Here is a 15,407-nt window from a genome sequence, read left to right as displayed (position 1 = left end):
TTCTCCTTTCTTTTTCCCTCCCTCCCTTTTCTTTTTTTTTTGAGATGGGATCTTGCAGTATTTCCCAGGCTGGACTTGAACTGCTGGTCCTTCCACCTCAGCCAATTGAGTAGCTAGACTATAGGCATGCTCCACTGCACGTGGCCTGATGGAACGTTTTGTAAATAATCCTTCTCAGTCTGTCATTTGTCTTTGATCTGCATTATGTGTCTTCTGCCATATAGAAATTTAGCATTTAATGTAAATAATACCCCCTCACCTGGGCGCAGTGGTCCACGCCTGTAATCCCAGCACTTTGGGAGGCTGAAGCAGGTGGATCACGAGGTCAGGAGATTGAGACCAGCCTGATCGACATGGTGAAACCCCCTCTCTACTAAAATACAAAAATTACCCAGGCGTGGTGGTGCACACCTGTAATCCCAGCTCCTCAGGAGGCTGAGGCAGGAGAATCGCTTGAACCCAGGGGGCGGAGGTTGCAGTGAGCCAAGATCGCACCACTGCACTCCAGCCTGGGTGACAGAGTGAGATTCTGTCTCAAAAAAATAAATAATAATAATAATACCACCTCTCCCTCAGAATTGTATGTTGTACCTTAGGCCTTTCCTACCTAAGTAATGCAAAAGTATGCTCTAGTATTTTTTTCTAGGTTTTTTGTGGCTAAAATTTTTGTCTTTAATCCATTTAGAGTTTATTTTTGGTGTAGAATGAGGCAAGGACCTGATTCTTCTTTCCTTATAGGGGAAAGAAAGTCACAATACCATTTATCCTATAATCTTTTTCTTACGGAAGCATAATTACCATGTCTGTCACCATCACCTTTTCTTTCTTCTTCCTTTTTTTTTTTTTTTTTTTTTTTGAGACAAAGTTTCACTGTTGTTGCCCAGACTGGAGTGCAATGATGCGATCTTGGCCCACTGCAACCTCTCTCTCCCTCCCAGGTTCAAGTGATTCTCTTGCCTCGGCCTCCCAAAATGCTGGGATTACAGGCGTGAGCCAGCCATGGTGATTTTTTTTTTTTTTTTTTTCTGAGACAAAGTTTCACTGTTGTTGCCCAGGCTGGAGTGCAATGATGCGATCTTGGCCCACTGCAACCTCTCTCTCCCTCCCAGGTTCAAGTGATTCTCTTGCCTCAGCCTCCCAAGTAGCTGGGATTACAAGCACCCACCACCATGCCCCGGCTAATTTTTGCCGTTTTAGTAGAGACAGGGTTTTCGTCATGTTGGCCAGGCTGGTCTCAAACTCCTGACCTCAGGTGATCCATGCACCTCGTCCTCCCAAAGTGCTAGGATTATAGGCGTGAGCCACCGTGCCCAGCCTCTGCTTTTTATTATATTTTTCCTTTTCTGTTTTGCCTTCCTGTCCAGAGGAAACACTATTCTCTTCTAAAGCTTGGTTTCTGCTGACCAGTAGCAATTTTTAACTTGGGTCTGATTTCCCTCTGTCAGCCTGTAGGCTTTGCTGGGTTACCTCTCCTGACTAATTTGTGTAGCAACTTCATGTGAATTTTTTTTTTTTTTTTGGAGACGGAGTCTCGCTGTCGCCCAGGCTGGAGTGCACTGGTGCGATCTCGGCTCACTGCAAGCTCCGCCTCCCGGGTTTACGCCATTCTCCTGCCTCAGCCTCCCGAGTAGCTGGGACTACAGGTGCCCACCGCCACGCCTGGCTAATTTTTTGTATTTTTAGTAGAGACAGGGTTTCACCGTGTTAGCCAGGATGGTCTCGATCTCCTGACCTCGTGATCCGTCCACCTCGGCCTCCCAAAGTGGTGGGATTACAGGCATGAGCCACCGCGCCTGGCCATCTTCATGTGAATTTAAACATTTGTGTCATCAGGTACACTCACTTTGAAAATGTTATTGGGAGGCTCGTTAAGTCAGGTGTCTTTTGTATTACTGCTCTACACTCAGACCTGGAAACCCTGCAGAGGGTAGCTCTAGTGGCCAGCCCTCTTGTTGAAAATGAGTGACATAAGTACATGAAAAACCCAACAAGTAGGATATGAAACCGGGGCTAGGCCGGGCGTGGTGGCTCAAGCCTGTAATCCCAGCACTTTGGGAGGCCGAGACGGGCGGATCACAAGGTCAGGAGATCGAGACCATCCTGGCTAACACGGTGAAACCCCGTCTCTACTAAAAGAATACAAAAAAAGTAGCCGAGCGAGGTGGCGGGCACCTGTAGTCCCAGCTACTCGGGAGGCTGAGGCAGGAGAATGGCGTGAACCCGGGAGGCGGAGCTTGCAGTGAGCTGAGATGAGGCCACTGTACTCCAGCCTGGGTGACAGAGCAAGACTCTGTCTCAAAAAAAAAAAGAAACCGGGGCTAATTTTACACTTATTTCTTCCTGGGATAAAAGTCTTAAACTTTGTTTAAAGTGAAATGTGTGTATTTCTGACAGTGATTTGTTTCACTTAAATAGCTTGTTTGTTTGTTTCATTTTTCTTTCTCAAGTTTTGGGTTTGGTTTGTTTCCCGCGAGTTTTGCCCCCGCCTCCTTCCTCCTCGTCCCTTCAGGGACATTTGCTGGTGTGGCAGCCTCCAGGCCCATCCCCACCCTTTTTCTTGGCACACCTCTAGGATGGCCGGGACAGTGACTTAGGTTCCACATCTGTGACTAACCGTTTTCATTCCGTTCTACAGCTTTGACAATTACTCTGCCAATGTTATGGTAGATGGAAAACCGGTGAATCTGGGCTTATGGGATACAGCTGGACAAGAAGATTATGACAGATTACGCCCCCTATCCTATCCGCAAACAGTAAGGATTGCAGCTGATTTTTGATGTGTCTTTTTTAGAGTATATAATTCTCGAGCATTTAATTAGTGCATGTTACCTGTGGACTTGCTTATATTGCCAGCATTTGGATATTGAGTAAATAGCAGACGGGGTGGAATTAGTTCCATATAAACATCCCCCTAGATGGCAGGGGTTTTGTGTTTTGAGCGTTAACAGCTGTTCCATTGTTGGGCATTTTACAGTCTTCCATTTAGCTTTATAATAACCATATGAAAAGTACTTTTTGTTTTGTTTTGTTTTTGCAAATCAGTTTTTAACACCAATTGGTTTGAAGACAAGTTTGCTGTGTGACTGTTTTGTACCACAGAATCAAATTAAGCAGTTAAGATTCAGGTTTCTTTAAACCAAGTTAGTAACTAATCTTACAAGTTTAATGCATTTTTTTCCCACAAAGTACATAATTTGTATGGCTATAGAACCTAAATCTATTCAATGTAGGTTGAGGTTTTGGTTTTGTAAAATGTATCCACTGTGTCCAATCAGAAAAAAAAGTTTAGTTTTTTTTTTCTGTATCAGACAAGTGATTTATCAAAGCTAATTAGAGCAGTAGCGGGTGAAAATGGGTACTTAGAAGACATTGTTGTAGTTAAAAGTTACTTTTCTTTAAGCAGTTGTTTTACTTGCGTATCATTTGCTGATCTTGTTACATGTTTGTTCTTCATTTTTAAAAGTGTCTTTGGAAGCAAAACTTAAATATGCTTGAGATGCCTTGGGTCGATATCCTGTGTGTAGTCCTAGCTCTGTGACCTCAGGCAGGCTTCGTCCTCTCTCCAGTCTTTGCCTGTTTCCTGGTAGGGTGAGATGAGTACATGTCACGCACCCATAACAGTCCTGGGCACATAGCACACACTGCAGGGCCAGCCGCGGTCAGAATTCTCCTGTTCCTGAGTGTGTGGGTGGGTCAGCCTAGAGAGCGCTGCTTTCCACGTTGTGCCCAAACGAGTGGAAGTTGTGTGGGTGCTCGGCAAACCTGGATTAGCTGGAGGGATTGGGGTTTGGGGTTGGATTGAGGTGAGGAAGACTTCCTAGAGAAAGGCTGGCTTTGAGCCCCAATTGGTGATGAGGCAGCCTGTGGTTTTAGGGGGTAATATGGATGAAATAACTTAGTAGTTAAGTCTATTGTATTAATAATCAGTCTATAATCTCCAAACAATTCAAATTCTTCTCAGTACCTTAGGAAACTATACCCAGTGGATGTTTACTGATTCAGATTGTAAATGGATTTAAAAACATACTGGCTAGTAGAGTAGGAGTGTCCAGCCCACTGGACACATGTGGAAGGGTGTGGTGTGTCATTCTGAGAAATGAGAGCCACCCTGCTGTGACTCAGGGGGTACCGGGCAGGGCGTGGCCTTTCTCTAAGAGAGGCCTCACAGTAAGTCAAGGGTGACTTGGCAGGAGTCCCACTTTGTGTTCTGAGGAACACACAGATGAGGAAGGAGAACTCTCCTCAGCTTGAACAAAGCTGTAGGGTGTGAGGCCTGGTATCAAAGTAGGTGTTGTCCTCATAGGGCTAGCACTTAAACTTCATGTCTCCTCTGTGTGAGACCATGGACTTCTTTCCTAGAAAATATTTGAAGAGCAAGAAGGGAGTGAGACATGGTTCTTGCCCTCAGGCAGTTCAAAGAAAAGTCCCATAAATCATGTAATACACCCCGTACCAGCAAGGGGGTGAGCGGGGCGCTTAAGGAGCAAGAGGAACGAGCACCCACCCAGCAGTGGAAGCCTTCCTGCCTGGACTCCTTCAGAGATAAGGAAATTATCTTGACAAGTCAGGGCAGGCCACAAATGCTCAGATACCAGTGTCTGGAAGGCCTCATCCCTTTGCACCACACTGTGCTAAGAAGAACAGGGTCTGGGAGTAACATGCTGGCACCTGGTTCTCTTTTTGATAAAGGTGAAACCTCTAAATTTTGTACTAAATGGAATGTGGTCCGTGATTGCTGGCTCTGTGATCTGCAGACCTGTTTATGTAGCTCATCCAAGACTGCTTAGATACACTCCTGAAGGACCAGTTGGAACATTTCTTATCTAGGGCATCCTAAAAAGAGATGTTAATTTCCTGTGGTCATTTCACATTGGCATCCTTCTCTATTGGGTAGCTCTCTCTGGCTAAGTCTGTTCAGACCATTCGTTTCTTCTTTGTTCTCCAAAAGATGGTGAGCAGGTAGTCACCATTCTCAGTTGAAATTGCCCTCAGGTTTTTATTTTCTCGAATTAAGTAATGATTATTTTCTCTTGAAAGTCTTTCCTAAGTTCTACATACTCACCTTCAGGTGGCATGCACAGAATCAAGTCTTGTCAGAGTGATGCTCAGGTTCAGCATCTTCCCTTGTGTAGATCACCTGTATTTATTTGCCTGCTTGCACCAGGATTGGTGGTGTGAGCGGGAGCCTGAGTAACCTGTCAGTGTCACAACGAGTCCTGAGCCCTGTGTGTGTCCTGAGACTCAGGTTGTGCAGCGGGTTCGCTGAGATGCTGAGCCTCCATGTTGGGGTCAGCCAGGACCCCAGTGCATCATGCCAATTGTTTCATTTTCTCCCTATGCTAAAAGTTTGTCTTTTTGAGACGGAGTTTCGCTCTTGTTGCCCAGGCTGGAGTGCAATGGTGTGATCTTGGCTCACCGCAACCTCCGCTTCCCAGGTTCAGGCGACTTTCCCACCCTAGTCTCCCACATAGCTGAGCCTACAGGCATGTGCTACCATGCCTGGCTAATTTTGTTTTTTATTTTTATTTATTTTTTTGAGATGGAGTCTTGCTCTCTCGTCCAGGCTGGAGTGCAGTGCTGCGATCTTGGCTCACTGCAAGCTCCACCTCCTGGGTTCGTGCCAGTCTCCTGTGTCAGCCTTCCGAGTAGCTGGGACTACAGGCGTCCGCCACCACGCCTGGCTAATTTTTTATGTTTTTATAGAGACGAGGTTTCACTGTATTAGCCAGGATGGTCTTGATCTCCTGACCTGGTGATCCGCCTGCCTCGGCCTCCCAAAGTGCTGGGATTACAGGCATGAGCCACTGAGCCTGGCCAGTGGTAAAGGTTTTAAAGTGGTGGGCTAGACTCCTGTGATGGTAGATAAAAAGAAAAACTGCGGTGTTTGGCTTGGCAGTTTTGAGTTTCAAAAGGCCTCAGCCTTTGGGAGGTTGGCTGTTACAAGTGCAGCCAGAGAGCACCGGGCACACACCTGTGGTTAAACAGAACTGGATTTGTTACTCTTCGCCGCGAGGGAGACACACGCACCTGGGGGCTGTGGGAATTCGGCCCTCACTCATACTGGCTGGGAGCAGGGGATATTTGGTGATTTTTGTGGTTTGTATGATGATCTTGGATTTGTCACTACTTAGAAATGATTATGAGGTTTTTTTTTAAAGTTTACTTACTTTTTGGTCCTATTTCAGCACGGTCACACAGGTGACTTTGATGTCGGTGTTCTGTGAGATTATTCTATTCAGTAGTGGCAACCTCCACCATGGCCAAGCTGCGAGCGCCAGGCTGGTTCTCAGATGTCAGGGACTGCCTGACCCTTTTATAGGATTACAGGTGTGAGCCACTGTGCCTGGCCAGAATATCTGTTTTGTTGTTGTTGTTGTTGTTTTGTTTTTTGAGCAGAGTCTTGCTCTGCCACCCAGACTGGAGCGCAGTGGCGCAGTCTCGGCTCACTGCAAGCTCCACCTCCCAGGTTCATGCCATTCTCCTGCCTCAGCCTCCCGAGTAGCTGGGACTACAGGCGCCCGCCACCACACCCGGCTAGTTTTTTGTATTTTTAGTAGAGACAGGGTTTCTAACAGGGATGGTCTCGATCTCCTGACCCTCGTGATCTGCCCGCCTTGGCCTCCCAAAGTGCTGGAATTACAGGCGTGAGCCACTGCACCTGACCAGAATGCCTGTGTTTTTTAAAATTCCAAACCTGAAAGTAAAATCCAGGTGGATAGCATTTGGAAGAAAATAAAATGAAATAGAAACAACACTGCTTTTTTGTAGTGAGATCTCAGCTGTCCAGATGCCCCGCTTGTCTTACTCCATGGAAAGTGGACCCATCTCTTGTGGTTCGTTCCACCACTGGGCAGGAGGCCGTGGGAGGAGCAGCCCTGGCTGCACCTCTCACCGCCGAGGAGGAAGTGGTGTGTGATGCAGAAGTGATAAAGGCATTGAAGGCACCATGTGTGTAACAGGCATGCGCGAGTCTGGGTGAGTCAGAAAGGGGAAAGCGGTGCTCAGGTTGACTGGAAACATGAGCGGGTGACTGGAGACAGCCTGAGGCTCCAGAACACACAAGTGACCTATGAGGAAGGAAGTTGAGAGACCCTGGAGAGACACTGGTGGTGCCCTCTGAAGTTCTCTGAGTGTTATGAGGACAGGGAAGAAATAGAGCCCCCCAGCCAGGGTCAACCAGCACAGCCTCTGTGTGTGAGGCGTCAGGACAGCGACGATGGCCAGGAGGAGCGGATGCTAGGAAGTGAGTACCAGAAGCACTAGACAGGGTTTCAGGAAGCTATATTTAGCTGGGGACGAAGAAGGAACAAGGAGGGAACAGGCAGATGGCATAGCACGAACGCCGGGTGGAAAGTGGAACTGCTTGCTCCTGTTGTGCGTGTCTCTTCTCCATCAAAAAAGAGGCTCTTAAAAATCGAAAGGGTGCCACAGATACGATCAGAGGCTCTTTTGAAGCTGCATTTTTTTTTTTTTTTTTTGAGACGGGGTCTTGCTCTGTCGCCCAGGCTGGAGTGCAGTGGCCGGATCTCAGCTCACTGCAACCTCCGCCTCCCGGGTTCTCACCATTCTCCTGCCTCAGCCTCCTGAGTAGCTGGGACCACAGGCGCCTGCCACCTTGCCTGGCTAATTTTTTTTTGTATTTTTAGTCGAGACGGGGTTTCACCGTGTTAGCCAGGATGGTCTCGATCTCCTGACCTCGTGATCCACCCGTCTCGGCCTCCCAAAGTGCTGGGATTACAGGCTTGAGCCGCCGCGCCCGGCCTGAAGCTGCATTTTTGTAACTGGTTCTTGATGATCCTCTCCCATGGTAAAGATTTGGCACCATATCAAGTCCTTGGGAGGACAGATCTTCAAAAATAGCCCATAGATGAAACCCAGATAACTGTGGAAACTAATATGCTCTTTGAATTGTAAATCCAGAAAAACTTGAGTGGCTGGGCGCGGTGGCTCACGCCTGTAATCCCAGCACTTTGGGAGGCTGAGGTGGTCCGATCACAAGGTCAGGAGATGGAGACCATCCTGGCTAACACAGTGAAACCCTGTCTCTACTAAAAATACAGAAAAACCAGCCAGTTGTGGTGGCTCATGCCTGTTAATCCCAGCACTTTGGGAGAGTGAGGTGGGCGGATCACGAGGTCAGGAGATCGAGACCATCCTGGCTAACATGGTGAAACCCGTTTCTACTAAAAATACAAAAAATTAGCCAGGCGCGGTGGTGGGCGCCTTTAGTCCCAGCTACCGGGGAGGCTGAGGCAGGAGAATGGTGTGAACCTGGGAGGCGGAGCTTGCAGTGAGCCAAGATTATGCCACTGCACTCCAGCCTGAGTGACACAGCGAGACTCCATCTCAAAAAGTCTCAAAAAAAAGAGAAAAGCTTGAGTGAGATGAAATTAAAATAATTTTCTCATCTCCCCCCCGCCTTCTTTTTTTTTGAGACAGAGTCTTGCTCTGTCACCCAGACTGGAGGGCAGTGGCGCAACCTCTGCCTCCCAAGTAGCTGGGATTACAGGTGTCCACCACCACACCTGGCTAATTTTTGTATTTTTAGTAGACACGGGGTTTCACCATCTTGACCAGGCTGGTCTTGAACTCCTGACCTCGTGATCCACCTGCCTTGGCCTCCCAAAGTGTTGGGATTACAGGCGTAAGCCCTTTTCTTAAAAGAGTTTCAGGGTTCTATGTTGGAAGAGTGAGTTTGTCAGTTTTTATTGGAATAAAGAAATGAATTGACAGCATTGTGATAAACACTGGAAGTGTTCACTTCTCAAATTCGTCCATGGCTGGACGTGGTGGCTCACGCCTATAATCCCAGCACTTTGGGAAGCCAAGGTGGGTAGGAGTTCAAGACTAGCCTGGCCAACATGGTGAAACCTGGTGTCTACTAAAAATACAAAAAATTAGCTGGGCATGGTGGTGTGTGCCTGTAGTTCCAACTACTTGGGAGACTGAGGCAGGAGAATCGCTTGAACCCAGGAGGCAGAGATTGCAGTGAGCCGAGATCGCGCCACTGCACTCCAGCCTGGGCAACAGAGCAAGATGCCATCTCAAAAAAAAAAAAAAGCTTGTGCTTAAGGGGTGGCTTCCCCCAGACCTGCAAAGCGGCCCAGAACTGGGGGCCTTGGTGTCAGCAACAGTGTTGATTTTGATAATGCAAGTCTGTGCATTCAAACCAGGCTCCCAGAACTAGGTGGAAGAAGATAGGAACGTTTCTGCATAGGAGACTTGGAATGTTCTGGCAGAATTAAAACTGTCAGCCCTGAGGCCTGGCTATGTTCTGGGAGAGCCCTTTGTCTGGTAGGCATCATTTACGGATGGGTACCTTTCTTGTGTGCTGTGGCTTCAGCTAGGCTGTGTCTGAGAACTCAGATGGAGCACTGGAAAGTGCCCGTGGCTCCCGCCTGCCTTCACGATAAGGGACAGTGCAGAACATCTCCGGCTGTGTGGGCTGTTGTAGATTCTGGTGGGTGCTGCCATGGAAGGAGGAGCACGTTGTTGCCCCCATCAGAATCTGCCTGACCTCTGTCTTCATCATCGTTGAACTTCTTACGCCCGCTTTTGACCAGGTAGTGTGGAGTGTTTCAGTGTCATTTGTCATCGAAGATGTTAGATTATTATATGCTTTTGGATCCCTCTGGAGGGTTAAGACAAAATTCTAATAAAGAATCGATAAGAGGTTATGTTGATTTTTATTTTCCTCAGTCTGTACTAAACTCAAACCAAGTTCTCATGCATTACTAGGTTGGAGAAACGTACGGTAAGGATATAACCTCCCGGGGCAAAGACAAGCCGATTGCCGTATGTAAAACTTTCAGTCCACTTCAGTTTCAAGCTTTCTCTGTTCTCTCATTTCACTTCGTTTTCTTAGGATTTTTTTTTATTAAGCCTCAAGCTCTTTGAGTGTTTTATATTTAATTCACTCAAGGTTGGGGGTTTGCTTGATGAAATAAACTTGATTAGAGTGTGATAGTTTACCCACCGGCTTGAATTAAAGCAGTTTGTGAACTGCCATCTTCCCCTCCCGAGTGAAAGGAGGGGAGAGTGAGAGGGCCCCTCTCCTGGCTGGTTGGAGATGCAGATACGGAGACTCCTCTTGGACGCCCACCTGGCTGTGAGCCGAGCCGGAGCAGGACTAACCTTGTTGCCGGGGCCTTCTTTCTCCGCTTCGGTGTCCCGTGTGTTGGGGCTGTTTGGGCGCGGCTGTGCGGTGCTGCTGAGCTAACCCCACCGTGCTTGAGATGGTGTGCTGGGTGCCGTGGTGATTCTTGGACGAGCTTGTGCATGCGCCAGCATTCTTCAAATGCCAGTTATAAAAAGCTGTTGTGTGGGATGTTTCTTTCCCTTTCAGGTACAAGGTATCAGCTGGAGGGTTGAAAGTGTAGCTTGGGAATTGTGTGCATTTCATAAAGTACCATAATAGCCTTTTTCTAGGAGAATATTTTAGAAATCTAGCATTTTAGAAATTCTTGGGCATTTTTAAATACAGGTAAATATTTGAATTTGGTTTGACACAAAATACAGAATGGAGGAAGCATGCAGATGTCTGGCGTGTTCCCCGAAGCACCCTCCACTGTGTCCTCTGCACCCACCCTTCGCGCCTCTGCTTCAGCCACAGCTGCCCCGGGAGCGAGTTCTCCTGAGGCCCTGGCTGTGCTGACTCGAGGGCAGCATGAGGGTGGTCGTCAGCTGTGAAGGTGCCACTTATACACTAAGTCCTCCTTCCTTGCGGAGGGAAGGGCTCAAGTAGCAAATATTGGAGCCCCCACTTGGTGCTGGGAGCTGTGACAGGCAGCTCCTGAAGAAGCAGTTTAATTGGAACCAGTGACCATCTAAAAATGTTTGTACTCTAAACCAGATTTTACAGAAATACTGGAATCATACCTTCATACTTGATTTTTTCTGTTCAGATAGATAGGCGGAAAGGAAGCCTCCTGGGGGTCTGGTCTGATCCTCACGATCCTTGAAGAGCTTCCGGCATCATTCTGCCTTCACGCTCCCCATTTTCATAAGTAACTGGTGGCTTGACATGCTGGGTTTGGTTTGGGAGCCCTCTGACAAACGGAAAGGGTGGATCAGGAAGCGTCTGACCAAGCCACTGGTACCTAGTAGACACGCTCTGCGTCCGACAAGTCCTTCCCAGCAACATCCAGAAAGCAAAGTGTGGGCTTTGTTCTAAGGTCTTTGTCTAAATGTTTCCCTGTGTTTCCTTTTTGTAGGATGTGTTCTTAATTTGCTTTTCCCTTGTGAGTCCTGCATCATTTGAAAATGTCCGTGCAAAGGTAGGTGGGGATTTAAGGTATGTGAGTTATAGAATGACAGTCTCAGAAATAAATACTTTAAAATATCACTTAGCCTAGGAATTTTCAGTTATTTAAATTGGTTTTAGTAATTTGCTACTTAAGTACATGACTGGGTTTTTTATTCTTTTGAATAAAACAGGGTCTCACCCTGTTGTCCAGGCTGGAGTGTGGTGGTAACATCAGAGCTCACTGTAACCTTGAGCTCCTGGGCTTAAACAGTTCTCCTGCAGTTCTCCTGCCTCCCTTCACGTGTTGCTGGGACCGTAAATGTGAGCCACCGTGCCTGGCTAATCTTTAAAAATTTTTTGTAGAGCTGGTTTTGTACACCCTGGCTGGTCTCAAACTCCTGGGCTGAAGTGATCCTTCCACTTCAGCCTCCCAAAGTGCTGGGATTATGGGTGTGAGCCACTGCGCCTGAGCCATCAGCAGTTTATTTTTATTTATTTATTTTTGAGATGGAGTCTTGCACTGTCACCCAGGCTGGAGTGCAGTGGCACGATCTTGGCTCACTGCAACCTCCACCTCCCGGTTCAAGCGATTCTCCTGTCTCAGCCTCCTGAGTAGCTGGGATTACAGGCGCCCGCCACCACACCTGGCTACTTTTTGTACTTTTAGTAGAGACGGAGTTTCACCATGTTTGCCAGACTGGTCTTGAACCGCTGGCCTCAAGTGACCCACCCACCTCAAACTCCCAAAGTGCTGGGATTTCAGATGTGAGCCACTGTGCCCAGCCTAATATGTGGATTTTTAAAGCTTCAGGTTCTGGTTCAGAAGTTTCCTGGACCTCATTAAAATAATGAGGCACTCAGAATTGGTCTAATAAAAATAACCACCATTTCTTTCTACTCCAGTCTCTTTCACAAACTTCATAGTGAAAATGACGAGACAGGCCCTTTAGTGGGGACATTTTCAGTGGGGATAATGGCGGCAGACCTGAGACCTTGGGCTAGGTAGTTTATTCTCATTTCTGAACAGATGATGAATTTTCTCAGATGACCCTAAGAACTTGTTTTACCAAAAACAAAGTGGTTTATTTGCTTTGGGAGGAACTCTCTTCCACCTCTTTGTGGTTGTAGAGCCCATTCTTTCTGGTTGTGGTTCTGTCCGGCCATGATCCGGAGTCCTAGCTTGCTAATGGAACACCTGAGATGTTCCTTATGGCTCAAGGCTCGGATTGAAGGTGGGAACCACATGATGAAGGCTCAGTGGGGAGGCTGTGCCTGAGGTTAGGTATCTGGCACAAGTGCCGCCGGCTGGGTGTGATTTAGGTAAAGGGCGTCTGTAAAGGAGCATGTCACAACCTCTGTTCCTTCTTCACATCTAGTGGTATCCTGAGGTGCGGCACCACTGTCCCAACACTCCCATCATCCTAGTGGGAACTAAACTTGATCTTAGGGATGATAAAGACACGATTGAGAAACTGAAGGAGAAGAAGCTGACTCCCATCACCTATCCGCAGGGTCTAGCCATGGCTAAGGAGATTGGTATGGAATCCTGCGTTTTTCCTCTGCCTTGTACCTCTTTTATTGTAGTGACAGAGACTGGAGTCCAGTCTGGGAAAGGAGGGTGTGTGTCTCCCACTCAGGGCCTGGTTGTAGTCTTGGGGAACCAGCTGGCATTGCCCTCTGGGTCTTATTGTCAGCGTTGGAAGGTGGAAGCAGGGCTGGGAGTCGGCAGAAGGTGCCCGGGCCCCCAGAGCTGCCTCCCGCCGGTGTTGTGATCAGAAGAGAGTGGGCTCGAGTGTACACTGCCGTGTGGTCGTGTTTCCTGTAGGTGCTGTGAAATACCTGGAGTGCTCGGCGCTCACACAGCGAGGCCTCAAGACAGTGTTTGACGAAGCGATCCGAGCAGTCCTCTGCCCGCCTCCCGTGAAGAAGAGGAAGAGAAAATGCCTGCTGTTGTAAACGTCTGAGCCCCTCGTTCTTGGTCCTGTCCCTTGGAACCTTTGTACGCTTTGCTCAAAAAAAAAAAAAACGGTGGAGCCTTCGCACTCAATGCCAACTTTTTGTTACAGATTAATTTTTCCATAAAACCATTTTGAACCAATCAGTAATTTTAAGGTTTTTGTTTGTTCTAAATGTAAGAGTTCAGACTCACATTCTATTAAAATTTAGCCCTAAAATGACAAACCTTCTTAAAGCCTTATTTTTCAAAAGCCCCCCCATTCTTGCTCAGATTAAGAGTTGCCAAAATACCTTCTGAACTACACTGCATTGTTGTGCTAAGAACACTGAGCACTAAACTGTGTAAGGACCTTCATCTTTGAGAAGACTGTAGCTTCTGCAGTTAGGAGATGCAGACACTTGCTCAGTAGTTCTCAGATGTGTAAAGCAGAACAGCCTCCCAAATGGCGCGTTGCCATTGAACTCACCAGTGATTTAGCGGCCCATGTTCACGACATAACATTGTACTGTAATGGAGTGAGTGTAACAGCTCAGCTCTTTGGATCAGTCTTTTTGATTTCATAGTGAGTTTTCTGACCAGCTTTTGCGGAGATTTTGAACAGAACTCGTGTTTCCTCTAATGAAGAATTCTGTTTAGCTGTGGGTGTGCCGGGTGGGGTGTGTGTGATCAAAGGACAAAGACAGTATTTTGACAAAATACGAAGTGGAGATTTACACTACATTGTACAAGGAACAAAAGTGTCACGGGTAAAATCTCTAAAAGGTTAATTTCTGTCAAATGCAGTAGATGATGAAAGAAAGGTTGGTATTACCAGGAAATGTTTTCTTAAGCTTTTCCTTTCTCTTACACCTGCCATCCCTCCCCAAATTGGGCATTTAATTCATCTTTAAACTGGTCGTTCCCTTAGTCGCTAACTTAGTAAGTGCTTTTCTTATAGGACCCCTTCTTACTGAGCAATATGCCTCCTTGTATTATAAAATCTTTCTGATAATGCATTAGAAGGTTTTTTTGTAGATGAGTAAAAGTGCTTTCCATGTTACTTTATTCAGAGCTAATAAGTGCTTTCCTTAGTTTTCTAGTAACTAGGTGTAAAAATCATGTGTTGCAGCTTTATAGTTTTTAAAATATTTTAGATAATTCTTAAACTATGAACCTTCTTAACATCACTGTCTTGCCAGATTACCGACACTGTCACTTGACCAATACTGACCCTCTTTACCTCGCCCACGCGGACACACGCCTCCTGTAGTCGCTTTGCCTAATGATGTTCCTTTGGGTCTGTGAGGTTCTGTAAACTGTGCTCGTGCTGACAATGTTCTGTACAACTTAACTCACCGGCAAGAATACAACGCGGAACCTTTCAGCCACGACAACAGGATTTTTTAAATTGACAGTTGCAGAATTGTGGAGTGTTTTTACATTGATCTTTTGCTAATGCAGTTAGCATTATGTTTTGCATGTATGACTTAATAAATCCTTGAATCATACAACTGGTAATACTGGTGTTTTTGAGACTTGATGAACAAGTTCCTGGTGTGCGTTTGTTTGCCTCGCTTTAAAGTCCCGGGTTGTTGGAGCCAGTCATTTTCAATGCGTGTCTCCACACAGGAGGGACAGAGGGAGTGCCACCTCCACCTCCAGGGGAGAACTGGGTGAGCCCAAACAATACAGCAGGAGTGGAGGTGATGTTCACGTTTCGACCTGTCGAACAGCGGCGAAGCTCTGGTGGAGAAACGCGCGTCGGGGGCTGTGCACATCCTGGCCCAGAGCTTGGGGCTGAAGATGCAGACGTTGGGACCTTAGACTGGCCCTGGAAGAGTAGAGGTTGGTGAACCACACACCCTTTCCAGAGGCTGGCTGGGTGGCTTACGCCTGTAAGCCCAGTGCTTTGGGAGGCTGAGGCAGGAGGAGTGCTTAAGCCCGGGAATTCTAGACCAGCCTGGACGAGAGAGACACCTCTCTACCAAAAAAACAAAACAAAACAAAACAAAACAAAAAAAACAACAGCCTGAACTTGTACTATACAAAGGTTCATGTTAGAATTCGTTTTCTTTTTTCTTTTTTCTTTCTTTTTTTGAGATGGAGTCTCCTCTGTCACCCGGGCTGGAGTGCAGTGGTGCGATCTCGGTTCACGGCAAGCTCCGCCTCCCGGGTTCACGCCATTCTCCTGCCTCAGCCTCCCCAGTAGCTGGGACTACAGGCGCC

The 15,407-nt window shown here is 47.2% G+C and overlaps 1 protein-coding gene across 1 annotated transcript in view; it reads left to right on the top strand.

Moving 5' to 3' along the window:
* The window catches only part of RAC1 (ras-related C3 botulinum toxin substrate 1 (rho family, small GTP binding protein Rac1)), an 18,171-nt gene extending 3,482 nt beyond the window's left edge, over nt 1-14,689 (top strand). Inside the window, exons 3-7 of the mRNA XM_011934404.1 lie at nt 2,636-2,753; nt 9,739-9,795; nt 11,214-11,276; nt 12,622-12,781; nt 13,071-14,689. Coding sequence (XP_011789794.1) covers nt 2,636-2,753; nt 9,739-9,795; nt 11,214-11,276; nt 12,622-12,781; nt 13,071-13,201 — 529 coding nt within the window. The 3' untranslated portion in view covers nt 13,202-14,689. The remainder of the gene's footprint in view (nt 1-2,635; nt 2,754-9,738; nt 9,796-11,213; nt 11,277-12,621; nt 12,782-13,070) is intronic.
* The last annotated feature ends 718 nt before the right edge of the window (nt 14,690-15,407 follow it).

The sequence above is a fragment of the Colobus angolensis genome, unplaced genomic scaffold (genome assembly GCF_000951035.1).
Source record: "Colobus angolensis palliatus isolate OR3802 unplaced genomic scaffold, Cang.pa_1.0 Scaffold135, whole genome shotgun sequence".
NCBI classification, from domain to species: domain Eukaryota; kingdom Metazoa; phylum Chordata; class Mammalia; order Primates; family Cercopithecidae; genus Colobus; species Colobus angolensis.
The sequence above is the reverse complement of the archived record's forward strand: the minus strand, read 5'-3'. Positions and strand labels throughout refer to the sequence as shown.